The 22,459-nt window shown below is 36.4% G+C and overlaps 1 protein-coding gene across 21 annotated transcripts in view; it reads right to left on the bottom strand.

Moving 5' to 3' along the window:
• Positions 1 to 2,781: 2,781 nt before the first annotated feature.
• The window catches only part of beta-Spec (spectrin beta chain), a 97,518-nt gene continuing 77,840 nt past the window's right edge, over positions 2,782 to 22,459 (bottom strand). For 4 of the 21 annotated variants that reach the window (XM_086533898.1, XM_086533917.1, XM_086533909.1 and 1 more), the window contains 16 exons: positions 21,061 to 21,265; positions 20,566 to 20,940; positions 20,178 to 20,422; positions 19,714 to 19,937; positions 19,394 to 19,524; positions 19,155 to 19,259; positions 14,709 to 15,947; positions 14,163 to 14,284; positions 13,688 to 13,746; positions 11,270 to 11,428; positions 10,240 to 10,392; positions 9,752 to 9,835; positions 8,747 to 8,840; positions 8,253 to 8,432; positions 6,567 to 7,963; positions 2,782 to 3,292 (listed from right to left, as the gene is read on the bottom strand). In XM_086533898.1, the coding sequence (XP_086390024.1) occupies positions 7,771 to 7,963; positions 8,253 to 8,432; positions 8,747 to 8,840; positions 9,752 to 9,835; positions 10,240 to 10,392; positions 11,270 to 11,428; positions 13,688 to 13,746; positions 14,163 to 14,284; positions 14,709 to 15,947; positions 19,155 to 19,259; positions 19,394 to 19,524; positions 19,714 to 19,937; positions 20,178 to 20,422; positions 20,566 to 20,940; positions 21,061 to 21,265 (3,568 nt within the window). In that variant the 3' untranslated portion in view covers positions 2,782 to 3,292; positions 6,567 to 7,770. Of the gene's footprint in view, positions 3,293 to 5,885; positions 7,964 to 8,252; positions 8,433 to 8,746; positions 8,841 to 9,751; positions 9,836 to 10,239; positions 10,393 to 11,269; positions 11,429 to 13,687; positions 13,747 to 14,162; positions 14,285 to 14,708; positions 15,948 to 18,410; positions 18,504 to 19,154; positions 19,260 to 19,393; positions 19,525 to 19,713; positions 19,938 to 20,177; positions 20,423 to 20,565; positions 20,941 to 21,060; positions 21,266 to 22,459 lie in introns of those variants that run through there. The other 17 variants (XM_086533926.1, XM_086533929.1, XM_086533981.1 and 14 more) reach the window with 15 other exon arrangements.

Genomic DNA, 22,459 nt, shown 5'->3' with positions numbered 1-22,459 from the left:
CATAGAAATAAATTTATCAGATTATACTAAGATGTACTTTAGTTTGAAGTTATATGATCTCTTGAGTTTTGCTCAAGTTGAAAGGCCAGTCCATGCTGTCTGTCAGGTAGTGCCTCACTAAGCAGAATCTGTCGGGCTTAACCCACACAGGACGGGTGGTACAGCATGTGTACCGCGCATTCAAAAGCCCAGTTGCCGGGCGGCACAGTATTGTGCCAGCTATTCAATTGATTTAGGCCTAATAATTCGAAAGCCCCGGCATTTGGACATTCTAGGCTAGAAATCCCCCGTCGGGAATGGGTTAATGTATGCCTGGTATTGTTCAGTGGGTGGTTAGGTGGTAACGGTGGTCATTGGCCAGTATGTGATTGGTAGAGTGTGATCACTGTGCGCATCAATTTAAAGAAAAAGAAAAATAGTGCTATTCTTTCTGCCTTCCTCTTCCTTTCTTAAGTTCAGAGGGAGTGAGAGGATGCAGATAATGAGAGCATTCAACATTTCTCCTTGCACAGGACTGCCTAAGGATTCGATTCCTCATTATTGTTCCACAGCCATCATCAACCATCATCAACTATCGGGCAGTGACTGGGGTTTTCACTCAACAACAGGCACGAGCAGTCTGCTGTTCTGCCCGTTAGATATGGCACTGAGGGTCTGATGACGGATTTCCTACTTGTGTCCGCTTGGCACTGACTCATAGTTTGGACTTGGTTTAAGGCTAAAACTAGTTTAAGTTTACTCAGTGTATGATAGCCTGATCACATTCACCGTTTAGAATGATTATTGTATATCTGTTGTCATCATTGTTGTTTACATGTTAGGCTCAAAATGTAGACTCCAGTATATGTATTAAGATACATTGTTCCATTACTTTGCTGTATTTTTAATGCAAAATGTCACGGAAACCTATTGTTGATATACAAGTTGGATTCAAAACATCGTGTCAACAAACATAGCTGTCTTATAATTAGACGAGTTAAGTTTGAAAAGGGAATACTTTTATTTGAAAAGAGACAACAGGTAGCTTTTTATGAAGAGTATTCAGTAGTTTTTATTGGGATGTCAGATATGTATCTTTTATATCCTTATTATACCACTTCCTCAGTAGATTGTGATATAGCAATTAATGTATAATGGAAGGAATTGTGAAGATATATGTGTATGGTATGTCAAGTCCAGTGCAAGGAGTATAACTATCGGGACAATGTAAGCATTCATGAAATATTGTTATAATTAAAGATTTTTAACATTTACTGAAGGCATGGGCACATGATATGAGATGTTTAATATGTATTGTCTTTATCCATCCAAAAGTTGTTCAAGTTCAAAACTCAAGTACAGCAAAAAGGGATTTTTTTTTTTTTTTTAGCACTGTTCATGAGTGGACTATTGGGTAATATTGCTTTGATTTTCAGCATTATACTGTTATGATATTCATAACGTATAAAAACATCATTGTGGATGTAAAATTAGTGCTAGCATTAGCCAGAGCATGAGTGCAGTACTGGACCCTTATATACTTATGCCATACTGTGATAAAACATTAAATCATTCCATGGTACAATAATGCCGAAGGGGTGGAACTGAAAAAATATATATATTGTAAATCAATAAAAGATCATTACTTAAAACAGTATTTTGGATATTTACTCAAACACCTTTTTGATTCCCTTAGAATATGTATATGCATAGGTAAAATATATTTATATGATATTTATAAATATATAATTGATAAATGGACTTATTTATATTTATATGATATTTATATGAATATATTTATATTTATATATGATGTCAAATATCTCTCATGAGAGATGCAGTGATACAGAGAGATGCAGAGATAGAATGAAATAAATGAGATTAATAGATACAATGAAATAATAGATACAGAGAGATCCAGAGGCATGATGGAAGATAAAGAGATACAGGACATGATGCAGGGATACAATGAAATATGAAATGCAGAGATACAATGGGTAATATATAGATGCAGATACAATGGGTAACATATAGATGCAGATATAATGAAATTTGTAGAGATACAAAGATACAGAGATGTAGAGACACAACAAAAGACAGACAGAGACAGAGAGAAAATATAATAAAAATGTTTAAATACAAGGAACTATATATATATTAGGAGAAAGAAATACAGGGTTAGGAAGAGACAATTTTGATACATGATTTTAGTCACTTTATTTATTAATTTAATCAACGTGAGCAACATCCATTTTTATCTGTAGTAAATATTCCCTGAACCGAAGAGGCTATCAAAATTTTAGAGAAGCGATTTTTTCGTGGTGCAATGAGTCCATGAGCGTCTCTCTGCAACGAAGCTTAACCCAAATGCTCAGGGTCGTTGATAACTGGCGCGCGATGCATTTCTGGGGGGCTACTGAGTAGGCCTTAACTCATGCTGGGGTCTTATCTTATCTTATGACGCCCGGCATCGAGGTGCCGTCACCTTACATGACGACCAGAATTTGAGCCAGGAAGGTGCTGTCTTCCCTGCATGCCATCTGGAGGATTTGGGTTAACACAGTTTTCCCACAATGCTCCCTATGCCTTGCAGTACATTCACCAACCAATCAGCATCTCTAGAAAGTAATTCCGTCATCTGACCAATTTCCGACATGTGTTTTTGTTTCTGTAGAAGATGGCTTGTCTGTCTCTCGGTCTCTCTTCCTCTCTGTGTCTATCTGTCTGTCTGTCTGTCTGCCTCTCTCTCTCTGTCTCTCTCTCCTTTTTATATAAAAAGGCGAAAATAAAAAAACAGGCACATGCTAGTTGGTATCAATATATTTTTCAGAAGAATACACCATGTGAAAACTAATCCTCTCCCTTACAGTACAGAATAAAATATAAAGCAACAGTTCCATGTAATGGTTCAGAATGTAAAAAATCTACACAAATGATATGACAACAAAACATAACTGACACTTCTGCCCAATTTGAATTTCAACACCTACAAAAAAATAGAAATTACATATAAAATTTTTAAAATTTATAGAACTCCATGTGGTGCACTCAAAAGAAACAAAACTTCCAACAAATTATTCAGATATGGTATATACAGAAAATCAATATACCTCAAGTCTCAATAATTCTGAAAAAAAAATTATTTCCCAATTGAAAAATCTTACAGAATCAGTATCAGGAACATATCAGACGACCACCAGAAATTATAATCCATGTTCACAGTAGCAAACTTCACTGTGTATAGCAAGACTGGATAAGACAAGCAGCTGGCAGCTACCAAGTACCAGGGTAACAAAGCATCTCTGGGTCAGGCCTAGAAGAGGAAGAACAAATCCAAATAAGGGAAAGGAGAAAACAATCCACGGATGAAAAGATATACATAGTTATGACATTATTTATAAATATATGTATTTATACACATGTTATATCTTAATGCTCTGGGACTTGCTTGTCCTTGAGAAGGTCTCGTCTACAAGCATGGGTTAAGGCCAGCAAAATGGGTGTAAAATTTTGATGAGGTATTTTGTCATCAGTTATCAATATTAACTGTCAAGTGCTTTCAATTATTGAAGATTCATTTTGCAGTTAGTTCTCTTATGTTGAAAGCAACATTTTTCTTCTAAAATGTTATTGAAGTTAGAAGTTGTTCTTAACCCATTAACGCCCGGCTGGTTTTGGCTCTACCTGGACACAACACCAGGGTATTTCAAAAGGCGTAGGTCTGACACCTCGGGCTATTTGCCCGCTGAAGCCGCGCCCACCTACGTGCACAATCACCTACCATGCTGTGCTGGCCATATAAAAGCCATGACATGATACCACGTCCCTGGTGGCAAGTATTGCCACCATATGACTTGATGTCACGCTGTCCGTTGTTAATGGGTTAAGAATAAGTGCTAAGATATGTGTATATTCATGTACTTTTTTTTTATACAGTAATTACTTGAGATTATTTGTTGGCAAACATCAATAATCTGAAAAGCTTGCTGGAAAATACATAAATCTACAGTAAAATATGTACAGAATTTAATAACTGAATATCCAAAAGAGTAAAAGCTGTTCTTTTAACTTGCCAAATGTCAAAAGTGTAAATAAATATTGTGAACTTTATTAGACATACTGAATTTGTTAGTGAAAGCAATGTTAAATTTGGTTAAATTGCATTTACAATATATAATGGTTAATTTCATTCTATATCTACAATATAATATACCTACTGTTTATGGATGTATTTACTTGATGTATGAGAGGTACAGTATTGTAAATAATTAGTTTAACCCAAATTGGTTTCCCTGAATCTACACATTTTTACTATGAATCCTTTTTTAAGAATTAAGTGTTCAGTCTTTGCTTTAAATAAAGTGCAAACCACCACCAGTTCAAACATCTAGTAGATATGGACAACCCAATAGCTACATGAAGTCTTTATAAATGAGTATCATGAGTTCAATATAGCACTTGTTGAGGAAGTAACTTCATTGTTGCTCTATTCTTTACAGGTGAAAGTCCATGAAGCATTCAACTAATTTAAGTTTGCAGCATTAAAATTACATGTTTTCATATATATCATGTATCATACATGTATATACATATATATACATTATATTTATACATTATATAATATATATACATATATATATATATATATATATATATATATATATATATATATATATATATATATATATATATATATATATATATATATATACACATATATATATATATATATATATTATGTATACACATTTTTTCTTGACATGTACAAGTGTGTGTGTTGTCTATATACCTCTTGAGATGCAAACTATTAACATAAACTAGCACAAGTTTTATTTTCAAAACTCATTCAGGTGTTAAGTTTTTATAACAATAAATACGTTTTCTATTTCATTACTTTCCTTTGTCTACAATGAAAAGCTATTGATTATAATGCTTAAGGCATCCATGGGAGAAAACAGGGAAAGCAAGGGAGGGAAAGATGGAAGAAAGTGCAAGAAAATATTTTATCTTATATGCATATGCATAACTATATAAATATATATGTATATACATAACTATATAAATATATATGTATATACATTATATATATATATATATATATATATATATATATATATATATATATATATATATATATATATATTATATTATATATATATTATATATATATATATATATATATATATATATATATTATATATATATATATATAATATATATATATATATATATATTTAAATATATACATATAATATATATATATATATATATTATATAAATATTATACATACATATATATATCATTATATATATATGATTATAAAATAAAGATTAGAAGAATGTTATGTTAGATACTGATATAATAGCAAGATGAAATTTATCAATAATGCTGACTTTTTCAGGGAAAAGAGCAGTAGTGTTTCTGATATTTTCCTCTGTATGGTCCAGCTGATAATCAAAAAGACATACCTATTGTAATTGCAGAGACAAGTCCAATCATCAATTCCAAATATATATTTGTTTTATTGTTGTGACAACTTTGCACCTGTGTTTTCTATATACATACATATATCAATGTATATATGTATATGTATATATATATAATACATATGTACATACATTATATATATATATATATATTATATATATATATATATATATATATATATATATATATATATATATATATATATATATATATAATATATATATATATATATATACATATATATACATATATATATATAAATATATATATATACATATACATATATATAAGCTAAATCATTCTTGGTCAACAAGATAGATTTAATTTCATTCATACGAGAAAGCCAACCTTTCTAAAATCTATAAAAAAAAAAGAGAGCAAAAGCTTTCATTCTTTGTTAGTATAAAAGAAATGCATCTTATAGCTTAAACCATTTTATTTAAGTGTCACAATATATGATATACAGTGTTTACTTTTATCTTGTAACAATTAAAATTACCTCTCTTTAGTCATTTTAGGCTGAAATCTTACCCTAAACTAAGAAGCTATTAAGCATGTATCTAACATCCTTCCAATAAAAAGTTAGTGGTACAGATGACCAATAGATGTCTAGCTTGTGAGACAATGCACAAAACTGTCGTTAGTCACCATCTGCTGCCCTATTCTCTGCTGGAGATTCTTAGAATACCAACTTGGGTAGAGAAAAAAAAAAAAAAAAGGGAACACTTAAGATATAATTACATAAGATTTATCAAGGACAACCTAAAACACAACATCACAGCTGACATCCTATGTTAGCTATGCGTAACAGCTGGGAGAATAATCACACATCTCAACCCGAACTGGGAAACATATACATCAAGGTATATGACAGTGAGACAAACTCATGGAAGAATAAATTTCTTGTTGTTCCCTGACTAGAACGTTAATACTTTTTTCTTCATTTATGAGAAGTAATTTAATCTATATTTTGTATAAGTAAACTCTTTTTTTTTCTTTTAAATATGAATTTAAGATGCCCCAGCAGAGAACTAGTCAACCTGTAATTAGAAGTTAATTAAAGCACAAAATCGAGCACAATGAGGGCAAATAATCATACCGTGTTCATCTTGACCACTAGGGCACAATGGCCGTCTGTCTGGTAGAGGGTGGCCAGTCTTAGCGCATCATTCTGCAGGTCTTCAGTCCTTTTTTTTGGCATTTTTTGGGTTTGAGAGTAGAGACAGCAAACTTGTGAACTTGATTTAGTAGAATATGACCATTTAGGATTAAAGGTTTATGGGATATAAATGGTTATAACTGTGCCACACATACATTTTAAAGCAGCATGTATTTGCCCATTCACAAGAATTATGGTACTGGCTGGCCTTCCATACTCTGGTAATGATTTGAACGACTATGAAGTGGTACATGAAATATCATATCTCTAAAAATGTAAGCACAAAGCAGCATAATAGGTATGATTCTATTATTTCTGTACAGTACAATTAGTGCTATCTAATGAAAATGTGATACTACAGCTAAAGACTGATAAAAATTAACAAATCATTACTTGGATAAAGTAAGTGACAAATGACAAAACACTTAATATACATTTCCACACACAATCCTCTACACATAGAGGAACACTAATCGGAAAACTCAGCCGTGGCAGTGCTAGGCAGACAAGAATTGGGAACTGCACAGACTCGCATGTCCTTCCACCAGAGCTATTACACAAAACTGTTAACAGTTTATATTCCTTAGGGGAAAAAAATATAATAACAGTAATACCATGTATGGTACCATCTACACAACTCAAATCCCAGCAAAGGGAAAAGTATGTTAAAAAAGAAGGAGATAGAGAGAGAGAGAGAGAAAAAAAAAAATATATGCACAAAAAAATATATATTAAGAACAAGTCCTAATCACGTGACTATTCAGACCCAGCCTGGGAGTTACTGCATAAAGAGAAGCTTATGACGGCTTATGTAGCAGATTTTGTTTTTTCCTTTCCAATCCCAGCAGCATTTAAAGACAGCAGCCAACAACATGTACCCAACCAGCGCTAGCTTTCTAACTCCCACAATTATAAGTTTACACTGGGTCCGAAATTAGGCTCGGGAGGATTTAGGATAGTTGCTTTCGGAGGGCAAAAGGGGGGAGGAGGGGGGAGAGGGGGGGGAGGGTAATGTTTCCTGAAGAGGGTGTTGAGGGAGAGAAGATCACATGGGGAAGAAAGACAGTGAAACGAGATGATGAGGGGAGGGGAGATATACATCTGGGAAGGGGGGAAGTGGGAGGGGGCAAATTTAAGAATTCATCTATTTCTTCTTGAGGGTGAAGAAGCTGCGACGTTTCGGCTCGTCCTTCTTCTCCGAGCCTGCGGGCAGTGTCTGGGAGCGAGAGGGCCCGGCTGATCCTTCCGAGGACACTGCAGCTTGAAGGGCAGCCACCCACACTAACAACTCCTCTTCGTCTTTGGCTTGGAACAGGTACTCAGCACCACCAACAAGCCTGCAAGCAAGTGTCAGCATTAGAACTCAGAAAAAATTAGTTAACTCCTTGAAATGTAAGATTTCCGGCCAAATGATAATCATTACTTTTTGTTATCAATGATCATCTTGGACTTCAATCTCCTTTATCAATCTCTCAAATCTGAAATCCAGTGATATAGTCAGTCATGAGTGACATCCATCTCAAGACTTGACATTTTTACAACCATATATAAGAAAATGAAAGAAGAAAAATCCAGTGCACAGATGGGGAAGAAAAATGAAGTTACGGAAAATCAGAGTCCACTCACTTGAGTCGCATGACGTGCTTCTTCTTTGTGTAGTCATCTGCCACGGATGCTGTTCCCCCGGAGACGTCGACAGGTGCTTCCGCTCTGAAGAACACCTCTGGAGCGGCCTGGTAACTCTTGCGGTCTTTGTAGAAGAAGATCATGTTGCCACGTAGCACCACAAATACCTTGTCCCAGGACCTGAAGATGTAACATAAAAAACATGAAATTCAAGCAAATACTTGGTAATGTAAATAAATATTACAAGTCTAGTAAATTTTTCATCGTTACGCTATACTTATTGTATTCTATGACCACAAAGAAGTGCGGCTTACAGTATCTAAAATACATCAATGTAGTTTATATATATTCCTCTCCCTCATAAATGAAAAAAACTTCTGCATGTCATTCAGAATAATAGTTTTATAAAACAATACAAACACCAAATACTCATGATACTATGAGCAATCTCTGTTTACACATAAAGCCTTTATGACACACGCTGTGACCATTACCTGTTGGATGCCTTCTTCGTAGTGGACTCCCATTCGTGCTTACGAACCAGACTGCCTTCCAGCTGGTCTTCGTCTCCGCTGGGACTCGGCCGTTCTGTTCAGAGTTGTGGCCAAATCAGTTACGCTCGGAAAATCACTCCTGGCTCGACTTTATTTACTTCAAATACCAGTTACAACAATAACATAATCTGAAGGTCATTACACTAGTCTTGTTACCTAGGGTTAATCCTAAAAATATTTGAGTAATAAGCAAATTGGATCATGTCAAATAATTATCCACATACCACAAAACTAATATATCATACGCTATAACAAAAAGATAAGTAAACTACATGCATATTTGGGTCATGCAGGTAACAAAACTCTTTCAGTACTTAAATTACACTATGGAATAAATATACAATTATATAAATTTACATAAATAATATGGACTAAATCATACCATAAGCAATATGTTCAAAGCAGCCTACGATCTATATAATAATAATAATCAACACACAACATGAAAGCTAGGCAACATATATTTGATATTCCTCTCAACCAAAAAAAAGAAAAAAAATGTACAATCCTTAAATCTGTTCACAATATCAGAATCCCAATAACATACACCATAAAAAATAGATAAATAAATCAAAAACAAGCACACGTTGATTGGAAAGACTCCAACCTTTCGCCTCCCACCAACACTTCACATAATACACACGTCAAACCTGCAAATCAACGGTCTTTTAAATCGCAGCTGGTTTCTCTATATCTAAAAGCCAAAGGCCGATGCAGGCATGTCATTATTCCATTAATCTGAGGGGGGATGGGGGTGGCATTCATTCCAGCCTAAGGTGCAGATGCATAAAATAAGTAAAATTAAAATGACGGTAAAAATAAGAATAATTATTAAAGTTAACTATGACAATAAATGCAGGCAGTAACAGTGTTGGCCTAACTAAGAGCATGTAGGTTATAAGTAGGTAAAATTGGATGACTTTTTACCGAGGCTTCCAACCATACCTTCCTTGACTGGGGCAGGGGCTGTGGGTGCCGCTGCAGTGGTAATGGTCGCCGCAGGGACCACTGTGGGGGGGTGCTTTGGGGCTGCATGTTAGGGAAGATAACACGAACTCAGCCTTGATATGTTTCAGCCAGCGTGTCATGATTGTCTGCCTTTTAAAACCCCAAACGATCTAATCTTTCAGCTAAATGCCCGCCAAGCTCATTAGCTTATCAGCCGGAGCAGTAATGTCGACCTTTTTCCCTTTGATCTACCTCATTCACCAGTATACTTAACCTGATACCTAAAATAATACACTGCTACCTGCACCAGATCTTTCTGCGGTGCCGAGAAAACCATAGAAGAAAGTTTTGATTGTTTCATAACCAGTATGCGAACTCCACTTCTCAAAAGGAGGACCCTGAATCAGTTACAAAGTCAAGGGTAAAACTGTGTATATAGAAAGAGACCTACACCTGTTGATCACCTTACAATCATCAAAATTTACCTGCTGCCCTCTCCAGATTGGACTCATCGTCAGATGCACTACCCGGTGCTTCGGATGGAGATTGCTTGGTTTTCTTCCAGCGGAAAGAGCGGAAGGGAGACTTGGACCTAGAACGCACCCTCCGTCGCGACTCCTTACTAGCAGGAGTAGGGGCTGAACGGACAAAACAGGAACGCACAGGGTTCAGAACATGGTTGGTGCAACACCAGTTTGGCCTCAGTGGAAAATTTAGCTAATTATCTTTTAAATTTAAAGTAAGCTGAGCTCGACAGTGGGAAACGCTGCAATAAGGTGCAAAAACAAAGCACTGACATCTCTGGAGTGTCCAAGCGCCAGGATGAAAGCATAGTTCAGAGTGAAAGTAGACGGGAAAAGAACACGTGTCTCTCCACTGAGGCCACACATTACTTACACGGATCTCATTGCCCCTCACCACTTCTGGCAAGAAAGTAAAGCTTCAGGAACACTCTAGCAGACATGAGCATGCTATGGCAAGCAAGAAAAAAGGACAAAGACTTCAAAAGTGCTTACTACATCTCATTCTTCAGTCTACAACACTAATAACAGATCAATAGGTTTAATCAGCAAACAATACTGTTAAGTTACTCGGTAAGTTGTGTTCACAGAATATGTGACTGAGACTGACATTGGAATATTGTTGATAATACTGACCAAATTATTTTAGTTCTTAATTACATTTTGCTGATAAACTTATTGCCGAAATACAATACTCAAAAACTACCTATCACAACAAGAAAATAAAGCAAACATTCCAACATGCAAACACAATGATTTTTGAAAATCTAGCAAGAGCACAAAATAGCTAGCATACTTACCTCTTGTGAGTAAGCAAAGAAAGCACTTTTATCTGCATCATTCAGCTTAATTTCAAATTATATCCATCATCAATTTATTGCAAATGAAAAGGAAATGACATTTAAGTGAAAAAAAAAAATTAATTAACCATAAGAAAACTTTAAATCAAATAAAATCACAGTGAACCATCCCTGTCACAGAGGGGCGTACTCACTCGAGGCGAGGGGTGAAATCGACGACTTGGGCGGGAGAGTTGCCGAGCCAGGGCGGGCTCTGACCGCAGCCGATGTTGGGGTCGGGGTGACGGGAGTGGAGGGGGGGCGTGGGGTGCCTGGCGCACTTCCCCCCTTCACTGCAGCACCCTCTTCATGCTCTACAACACAGCATATCATGCATATCATGCTTCATGCAATAGTCATGCAAATCATTTAAAATTCTATCTTTTAAAAAATATATATGAATATATGCATAATTCTAACACACTGAAAAAATAATATAAAACACATTCAATAAAATTACTATTGAAAACAAATGTATAAAGCATATAACTTCATGCTAAATAATATTCTTTCACATTCCAAAAACATGTAAATATTCTAATGAGGCAACATATTACAACAACTACCAATGCAAAATAACATAACAAGACCTAAATCATGACTAGGCGGCATTCCTTCCAAATGCTACTCTAAATACTGATCCAAACATGGTCACTACAAGAAAAAAAATAAATAAATAACACAACATGACACCTCACCTTGATCTCTGAAGAGAAACATTAATAATGCCCTTTGACTGTCTGGACTGTGCAACCTTCACCATCCCAGCTTACACAAGAGATGAAATCCAACAAACACTGTATAGACACCATTACCAGTTGAAGAACCACTTGCTCCTACACTTTCAACCGAGAAGCAGAGGAGCTTCAGCACCTACTATCAGAGCAACGCACCAACGGGCCCAAAGAGGAGCTTCCTGTTCCCACTAATAGGTAAGGAGACGTCAGACCTACGAAACTGACATCCCTTTTGACATTCCCCTTTTTTAGCCATCACCATAAGAAGACATCAAATAAAAAATGAAGTAATGAAAAACCACACCTGGGGACTTACACTTCTCAATAGGTTCTCTTTAAATATACTGGCAATATCTGGTCATATTAGTTATGTCAATTGGGTAAAATCAATAAAAAAAAAAAAAAAATAATAATAATCAAACAGACTAGCTGGGACAGTACTGTAGATGTGGGTCAACAAGTCAGGCAAAGCTCATCTTACAAAGCATGCCAGAAAAACACACTGGAAATTCATATTCTTAGTGTAATGCACAAATTTAAGCTTTTTCAACACATTACTCTACAACACTCCTTCTAAGCGTCAAACGTATATCTTGTATGGCATGTGCCAAGAACTAATTCGTGGATTGTATTCACACAAGGTTCAACCCTTTAAGCAATGTGACTGAGCAGCAGCAACAACATGTGTTGTGCGTGAAAAGCCTGCCACACATTGCCACAGTTGCATCTTACCTCTGGGCAAGGCATGGAGTTTGCCCCTGGGGGGGGAGGGGAGCACTGCTGTTGGAGGCTCCCCGGCTGCCACAAGATGGTGTAAATAAATAGACGTCTACTTAAGAGGTGCATTTCACTACCCATGTGTGTGTGTGTGTGTGTGTGGTAGATGTATGGAAAGACTTTTACACATATCATAGGGAGGAAAACATGTCTCATGCCATTGCTGGCACCAGTCAGAGTAGATAATCTCTGAAGAAGATGTCTGTTCCAGTGACACTACTCTTCTGTTCAATGAAACTATAAAGCCGTGCAATTTTGCAGCCTGAGGTGTATGGTGCAACTGCTATGTGCACACAATGGAGTATTCATTATGCAAATGTGCTCTGAAACCGTGTTCGTGATATCACATCTGTCCCAGCTTCTAAATTCATGATGTTCTCCTTGGCTTCTGTGTGTATGTATGTTGCAAATGGATATCCAGATCTTCAAAAATTAAAAAAGGATCTCAACTTCAACTCATGCAAATTGTTAGTCTACTTTGGTTAAATGTAATCACCAACGTAAAGTATAAATAATCAAGATTGTTAGCCTTTCTCTTTGGGCATCGTACAAGATTCCGTCAATGAAAGTGAGTGGCATCAGGTTTCCCTTTACCGATGTAGAAGTCAGTCATTCCCCTATTTTCAAATCAATAAGCCGTTTACTTTATGGTCTAACTGTTAGATCCGACGATGGATGTATTCTCAAAATCAAATTCTCTGATTTCTTGACCTACTGATGTCTATTTCTGAAGTTCCAAATAACAACTTTTAATGAATGAAAATAAACTATCTGAAAAACCCTACGCTTTCATCTAGATATAGCAAAACAAAATAGAATAGAAACTTATCGAAACTTTCACAAAATTCTTAATCTCTTAAAAAGCCCACCACTAGTAGTAGTCATATCCTACATTTGAAAAAATATATATATATATATTCATATATATACTTGAATCCCAAGTTCTAAAGAATGGACTGATGCCACTTCCTCTGTACTTAAACAAATGCTAGTACACCAGATTTGTGTCGTGGTCAAACTGCCGCCAACATTACAGGCTGCCTATCCCCTATCCTTTACCTTCTCGTGATTCGTCGTGCTCCTCGCCATTGACATGCGAGTCATCTGCACCATCAACTCTGCGGGATAGAAAGAGCCATTAAATTTGTTCTTTGTCTGTTACAGAGAGTATATCTAGCAATGACTTCATAGCGATACATGTTTGCCAAAATATCATGTCTGAAATTATATATGTATCATAAGACCCAAGTTCATGGTTCAACAACTATTTGTACTTTCTAAAGAAGATTTTTATTATCATCATCATCATAAATATCATCATCCTCTATCTTTATGATCCTTATAATTTTTATTATCATCATTATAATCATCAATATCATTGCATCATCATTACCATAATTATCATAATAATTACATATATTACAATGATAATCGTTTCAAAAGATGGCAATAATTTAGCAGGGAAAAACTATTCCACTATCAACAACAATATCAACAACAACAATAACAACAACAACAGCACAGCACTCCTTACCCATCCGTTGGTTGATCAGGTGACTGCGGAGGAGGAGCAGCTGCTTGTCTTGCTAATTCCTCTTGTCTTCGTCGTTCCTCCTCCTCCTCCTCTTCTTTCCTCTTGAGTTCCTTTAACTCAAACTGAAATAATGTACCAGAAAGTGTCAACTCACAATACAGTCATAGTAGGACGCACACACTTGGTTGCAAAACATGCCTATCTGGCATGCTAGTCATAGCATCATCACAGGACTGAATAAAGACTAAGTATACGTAGCAGAGAAAGTAGTGCTACATACCAATACGGATACATGTTGTATTAGTAAATTCTAGGAATAGAATATATAGACAGAAACATCCAATTATAAGCACTGATCACAGTAAATTAATTTTGTCACAAAATGTTAGTCAAGCAGATCTTTTTGCTTTTCAGTTTTAATCATGCAGAAGTAACACCATACAAAAACAAAAAGCAAGTTTGTTTGTATACCATGCAAGCCGATATTTCAAAGCTTTTAGTATGTGCAAGAGCAGCTTTTAAAACAAATAAACTAATCAACATTACCTTCACTTGAGAGAGTGCATGCAGGTTATTTCTTGGTGTGTGTTTACCATTAGTGAGTTTAGGAGAGGAATCACAAGTGTTGGGGGGGGTGAGAGGAAAAGGAGATGAAGGAGAGGGGCACCCCTGTACGCCATCCAATCTAGCTATAAGATGGTCCACATTACGTACTGAGTCCTTTAGGCCATTACAAGGAATGACTGGATAATAACTCATAATGGAATCATTATCCCCACAATACTGAGCTCGGGACAAAACCTTTTCTCTCTCTGAATTCCTCAGAGCATCAGTAGTATTATTAACCGCATTTGTTTTATCATCTAGAAGGCTCTCGTAACTCCAAAACTCTACCGAACCTGAGGGGTTGCTTAGTTCTGTAACATCAAGTCCTTCCCCCTCCATTTCATATATTGGAGGGAGAGTTGCACTATCTCTCACATTATCAGCAAAACTGTATACCTGACTTCTTCTCCCTGCTTTCTGACAATTTTCGCCTTCATTTTCACCTTCAGGTAATCTTAAAACGACATTATCAGTACCTTCACTCCCATCATCCTGCTGATCATCAGCTTCAGAGAAGCAAAACTCTGTTATTCTATACAAAGATTCCTCTAGATAGGGAGCTTCATAATGATCTAAACTCACAAACTCACCCACTGAACTTGATGATTTACACTCCCACTCCTTCTCTGGCTCCTCCAGTAAAGCCATACCATCAAATTTCTTGTCATTTTTATCATTAGTGAGACTTGGAGAGGTGAACGGGCTATCAACTGATGATACTTTAGAACTGAGCATCACTGAATTCCCAACTGGATCACTTACTGGCCGGTCTGTGTAATAACTGCACCTCTGATTGCGCATTTCTGCAAAGAGGTTATCAGTGTCTGAATCTTTAACGTGAATTGTCTGAGAGAGCTGTGGGTTTGAGCTTGAATTCAGTCTCTTTCTATGACGCTTCAACGATCCTTTAGGATACATTTTGACCAATGCAATCTCAGATGACAATCTTATTGGAGAGCTGTGTCTGCTAGCCTGTATTTCTGTGAGTGCAGGACATGAAAAAGCTGTAAAGAAAGCCTGTACAGGGGTGGGTAAGGAATGGCGTCGCATGTTGGGTGGTCGTGGGGAATAGGGAGGAAGGGGTATGAAACGGTTGAAGGTAGGGAGAACTTCTACGCTACTCCCATCACCCAAGGCACCAGATGGCTTCGGAGAATCTGTTTTTGCTATGGCTTCTAGCTGTAATTGTCACCAAACAAATACAAATACATGCAGATAGTAACAGAAAAACAAACATGCAAGAGAAATTCTAAATAATTAGAGAAGAGACTAAGAAGCTTTATCTCAGCAGTTTCCAAACTGGGTTGTACATCCCTTATTCAAGGTATGCAAGACATCCAGCAGGGTTTAAAACAGGACGGGCATACAGCATGTGTACCGCGCCACATTTCACTCAAAAGCCGGGCGGCACAGTATTGTGCCAGCTATTCAATTGATTTAGGCCTAATAATTCGAACGCCCCGGCATTTGGACATTCTAGGCTAGAAATCCCCCGTCGGGAATGGGTTAAGTACTTATCAAGTGACATTTCTGACAACACGTTCCCATTCGTGTCATACACAGGAATAATTCACCTCCGTAAATCAAATCAAATTTCATTCTATCAACTTGACCTGACCTGACCTCCAGTGGAGTTGCCACAAAGAAAACCCACCAACTCCTGAATGTGCATAAGGCATCGATGCAAAATTTCTCATTTTAAAGCATACATAATGAGGGATGTACTGTTAAAAAGTTTGGGAACCACTGCTCTAAGAAAAAGTGTTTGGTCTGAAGACATCCTATAGACACCTTTTATATCAACAAACTAGGATTAGAGTATCAAAACAAAGGAAACCTTCCCATTTGCAAACCAGAAATAAAGAAACTAAGATAGGGTATACTGCATATGTACAATAAAGCAGAAAACAAGTACCCAAGGACCAAAACAGCAAATCAACAGAAACATGCATAAAGGAAGGCACAATTTTTTTGTAGAATGAAAGTTTTACCATATTTACCACAACAAACTACTCATACTATATTCAGTCACATGCACTTAAAGAAGTAATAAATAAGTTATAATATCCTTGCTACAATCACTGTCAAAATAATCTTCTTATCATCCATCTAGTCTAATATTTCCAGAATAATCTATTAATAAAACCTGCAAAGGAAGGTCTGTTACGTACTGCATTTTGCTTCTCACTTCCAGGTGAGATGCAGTTGTTTTTTTCTCTTTCTTTTTTTAATTAAGCTAATATATAAACCACATATTAGATATAACACTATTCTCCTTCAAGTCAAAATACCAAATTTCAAAAAATATAATGCAGTTTTGTTAGCCTTTACAAAAAAAAACTAAAATCACCACAAGTAAAATGTAAAGAAATATCTAAACAAATATTAATAATGGAACATAGGTGTGGTAATAAAAACTCAATTCACTCAAAGCCAAGGTTCAAATCAGTGTTCATGTACTGTAATTTCAACAAACGAACTGTCTAAATAACCAGCAAGGTTTTAGAAGAAAGAGGAATATACACTAACTCTGGTGACAAAAATAAAGTAACATTAACCAAGTCAACGAGCTTGACTTCTTCTAAAATCAGTGCTGGTTAAGAGTGAAATAACTTCTGCGTACAAAGCTTCAAGTACCAACAGCTTCGCACCTAGAGCGAAAAAGTTAAGATCACTCCAACTTGTACATATTTGTAGTTACTACTTTGAGCTATTTTGTTGAACTAATATCTTTTTATTTGGAAACAAAACAAATAAATCTAAAAAATACTGAATTACTATGTATTATCATATATTCACATCTATTTAATTAAGCTTAACACTTATTTATTGTCGGACATTTATATTCTCATATCCACTCTCACACCACACACTTCCTTAATTCAAATTCACTTAATATTGAAGGTTTATTTTTATTCATCTCAAATATTTAACTTCATTATGTAATGCTCTAACAGCACCATATACACCTAGGGCAAACATCAAATAACATCACACTTTTAAACACATATTCCCACTAATATACTGTCTATCTGTTCAGACGTCTTAATTCCTCAAGGAGCAATACAAATTTTAAAAAATAATAATAATAACAACAATGATAATAATGATGAAAATAATAATAAAAATAAAGTACTTTAATGTATCAACTCAAACTACTACTTCACTAGTAGAGTAAGGACCTCCCGTATAAGTACATGAGGTGAAGTTAGGCAGGTGGGTCAGGCTGGCTTAAACAAACTTCTCATAGGCTACTAACTTCATAGGAGGGATTCCTGCAATCAAAACCCTTCTTTTCTTTCCTTTTTTTTCTTTTTTTTTTACATTTATACTGATGAGAAAGGAATACAAAAAGAGTCCTTGAGACAAAATCTTGTTCAACCCAGCTAACCCATATGGCAATGAGTGTAGGCACAAAAGTCTACAACAGAGCACATAATGATCATAAAGGATAATGTTTCGTCCATCGGCTAGAAACAGCGACAAGAAAATGACTCGATCTATTACACTCTGAGTTTCTTTTTTTTCCCCTCCAGTTGTCAAAAATGCAGAGACTAATTCTTTCTTCCTCATGTATCATATTAGAAAGAAGATTTTGCATAATCTATCCTTTATGAACACTGCTTTGTATCAAACATTCACCGGGTCATCATCTGTGTAGCGTTGACCATAGTACAGAGCACGGCCTTGTTCGTCTGTTAGGCCTAGCCGCTTATCCTGTTCCCGCAATTCCAGCTATTGTCCAAGTAATACATTCGTCAGTGTGAATATTTAATATAGATTCATAAGTAACCTACATATTCATCATATTTCTTTTCATTCCTAGTCTGTATCAATTATATTTATTCAAGATATCAAAAGACTATCATTCTTGTCTACAGTGACTTCTCTCAACAATAAAAGGGAACACTTAAATATCTAAATCCCCCTATATCAGCATATCTAGGCATGTGTATACTCATATACAGACCTAAATCAATGGATACACCAACTAGATATGCAACTGCTTATGGAAAGTCAGTCAATGGCAAGGAGGCATTATGTATGGCCATAAGCAACCTCATTTACCTCTAACAATCTCTTAAGAATGTAACTACCATACTTATGTTGAAGAAATATGCCTATGTAATAAATATCATACATACAAATTTCCAAATACATAGAACAATTATGCTATAGATGTGTATATGCATATGCGTGTAAAAAGCATCCTATAAAGAGAGACCTCTTTTAAAGGTACCATACCCACATATATACAGACAGACAAACATCTATACATGTATACAATATATACATAACAACATCCATCATATCTACCACGAGTATCTAAAGAGATATAAGAGGAATTACAGTAGAATCCAAACCACATCTGGGTGAAAGACTTACCGTTGTTAACCTCTCAAGCGCAGCAAACCGTTCCTCCTGAGCTGAGCACGCCTTCTCAAAGGCCTCGTGCTTTTTGATGAGATTTTCTACGTCATCAATTGACCTCTGTAAAAGAAAAATGTGTATATATTATGGGAGTGAGGAACAATGGCATTTCGACCGCTACAACAAAAAGTAAAAAAAATGATGACTATTTCTATATATATCAACTACAAAAAACCTCGTTTGGAAACACTGACCGTCATTAACCAATTCATAAGTTCATTTATTGAACTTACTCCAAGTTCTGATGAAGTTAGGTACGGTTCCTGTGCCATGAGCCACTGTTCGGCAACTGAAGCATCACGAGCAAACTGGTAGACCTCCAGAACTGAAAAACAAATGGAGATGTTATTCATTAACATGAAATACATGTCATACTAGTGTATACTACACTCAAAATAGATTTAAAAAGAGAACGTTCACAAAATCTATCTATATAGACATAAACTTTCTTTTAATATTTGGGGAAACCTTGTTTTTTCCAATGACAATAACTCTATGAATCAAAACCACTTACTGAGCTGCAAGTGTTCCCATCGTTCCTCCCAGCGCTGAAGCATGTTGTTGCGCTGGTTACTCAAAGACATCAACTTGTCCTTGATCTCTCCTGAGGCATAGTGGTTGCGAGAGAGAAGCTCTTTGCCAAGTGATACACAAACATTGAAGTTGTCTTCTCGAGCGTCAATTTCCGCTTTCAGGCTCTGATGGTTATTCATTAGTAATTCTACACCACTAACATCCCTGGAACAGAAGGAAATGGAAACTGAGCTGACAAAAAAATTAAGATTTATAACAGGGTTTCTTTAACTTTTTACAACCATGCCCCCTCTTGTGTTTTACAGAACTACTGATGTATAATCCATGGAATTACAAGAATATTTCACTTGCTTGCCACAATTCAAAGTAAAAGAATTCCTTAACTTGGCTTTTACTATATATTCTACCAGTCATCAGTCGGTTAAAAGTAAAAACATTCCTTACCTTGGCTTTTCTGTAGTGTTCATCTGCCGAATAACATCATCCATCCAGAGGATAAGTGTGCGCACCATATTGAAGAATTTGAACAAGTCACTGGTGTCGTTGAGTTTGATACGACGATCCTCACACATTCCCTGCATGTTCAACCATGCAGACACAACCTCTGCTTCTCTGTTTGTGATCTCTCTCGCCTTGTCACCAGCATAGGCAGCTTGGAGCTTGGATGAATCTTCTTGAATTTGTTCCACCTGAAAGAAAATATTATAAGCTCAGTATTCCAAATATCATGTTATTATAACAGATGTTTTGATTTGTTTTTTTCATTTAAAGTAATTCACTTTTATCAGAGTCAAAGGATAATTAATACCGCAACTTTTGCATATTCCTTTACCTGTTGTTTCAACATGACCAGATCCTGCACAAAGTTCTGGTGTTTCCTCTGTAGTGCAGACACTGAACCTGCATCACGGCCAAGCTCATCCGAGATGCTGTTCTGTTTCTCCAAAATTCGGCTAAGGACATCCTTGCAATCGTGGAAGAATTTGTGGAGTTCCCATGAAGCTGCCAACATCTGGGTGCGTGTCTCAATCAACTCGAGGAGGTCGGCCCAGGATTCATTCAAGCCATCCTTCCATTCTGCTATCGTTGCAGCATCGGAATGTCCGGCCGATATGAGCTGATCAGCGATCTCATTGACAGCTGCAACACGTTCTGTTCCAATTGCTTCTGTGTCACGTGCGAATTCCTTGAATCTGTCTCGTAGCATCTGAAAACAAATCCTTATTTTAAGAGGAAGTACAGGCAACCCAAGGAAAATTTTTATCATTTCCTATCAACATAATTCTTCAACAAAAATCAACAACATGAACAGAATCATCCTAATTACCGTGACATGCTCATAATCTTGTCCAAGTTCATGAGATCCTGCAACCACTTCCCTCTCAGCAATCCATTGTTCCAAGTCATCAACCTCACGGTTGAGCATGAACAATTTGAGAGCTTCATCCAACTTACTGCGGCGCTCAACTGCCAGATCTCTCAGTCCTGCATACAGCTTATCAATCTGGGATTGTCGGATACCAATCTGTTCACTGTTCAAGAGGGAGGAAAAATTAGTTTGTGCTATGAAACCATCACCTCAATTCCTAAAAATCTTGAAAGTAGTGACATGCCTTAACAACTCACCCAGACTGGTCCTCCTCTGAGGGGAAGTAAGTGACTAGCATAGTGGTCGAGATATTCACCGAGACCGCCAGCTTTCTAGAGTGTAGAAACTGGCTCAAATATGAAAACACCCAGCAATTCCAAAGCCTAACACTGCTCTACGCACAGCAACAATCACACAACACACTGAACTGAGTGTGTACCCCAGGAACAACCTGATTCAGTGTCCAGTTACCTCTTCCACCCTCCATTTTCTCACCAAGATAAGGTTTCAAGATCACACTACACTCCATACATGTCCTCTCTTCCCTCTGCACTATCATAAGAGATTGCTTCTACAACTTATCTCAAATACATCTTTTATTTTATAGCTTTTAATGTAATTTTGGAGAAAGCATATGATACTTACTACACTTATATTTTACTATCTATCTAGTTATCAAGCTATACATATATAATAATATACTTGTATGCTTGCAAGATATTTCCAAATATAACCATGCTTCTAAGCATAGATGCATAGAAGCATGCAGGCATATGAGCACACAAGCATTTAAGCGTATGTGTATGTGCACATGCATGGGAGCGTGGGTGTGTGGGTGTGGCTGTGATTTTGAATGTGGTGTGCATGGGAGTATCTGGATAGGGATATAGGGATATGTGGTATGTGTATGGTATGGTATGGTATGGTGCAGTGTGTGGTGTGGTGTGTGGTGCAGTGTGATGTAGTTTATGTGGTGTGGTGTGTGTTGTGGTGTAATGAGTATGTTGTGGTGTAATGAGTTTGTTGTAGTGTGTGTGATGTGGTATGGTATGGTATGGTGTGGTGTGGTGTGGTATGGTATGGTGTGGTTTGTATGTGTGGTGTATTTTAAATGTGGTTTGTATATGTGGTGTATATTGAATGTGGTGTGGTGTGTGTGGTTTGTATGTGTTGTATGTTTTGAATGTGGTATTCGTTGTATGTATGGTGTGGTTTGTATGTGTGGTGTGTAGCAGTGTGCATATTTGTGAGTGTACTTGTGTGTCAAAAATCACATTTCTTAGTAAATGGATGTGTATGTATATCCATTATGTACTGTAGGTTTGCAAATATTTTTAAACAAATTTCTAGACACCAG

Source organism: Penaeus japonicus, unplaced genomic scaffold (assembly GCF_977035675.1).
Source record: "Penaeus japonicus unplaced genomic scaffold, GWHDUDI00000001_assembly GWHDUDI00000003, whole genome shotgun sequence".
Taxonomy (NCBI): Eukaryota; Metazoa; Arthropoda; class Malacostraca; order Decapoda; family Penaeidae; genus Penaeus; species Penaeus japonicus.
Note: the sequence above shows the minus strand (reverse complement) of the source record. Positions and strands in the feature narration are given on the sequence as shown.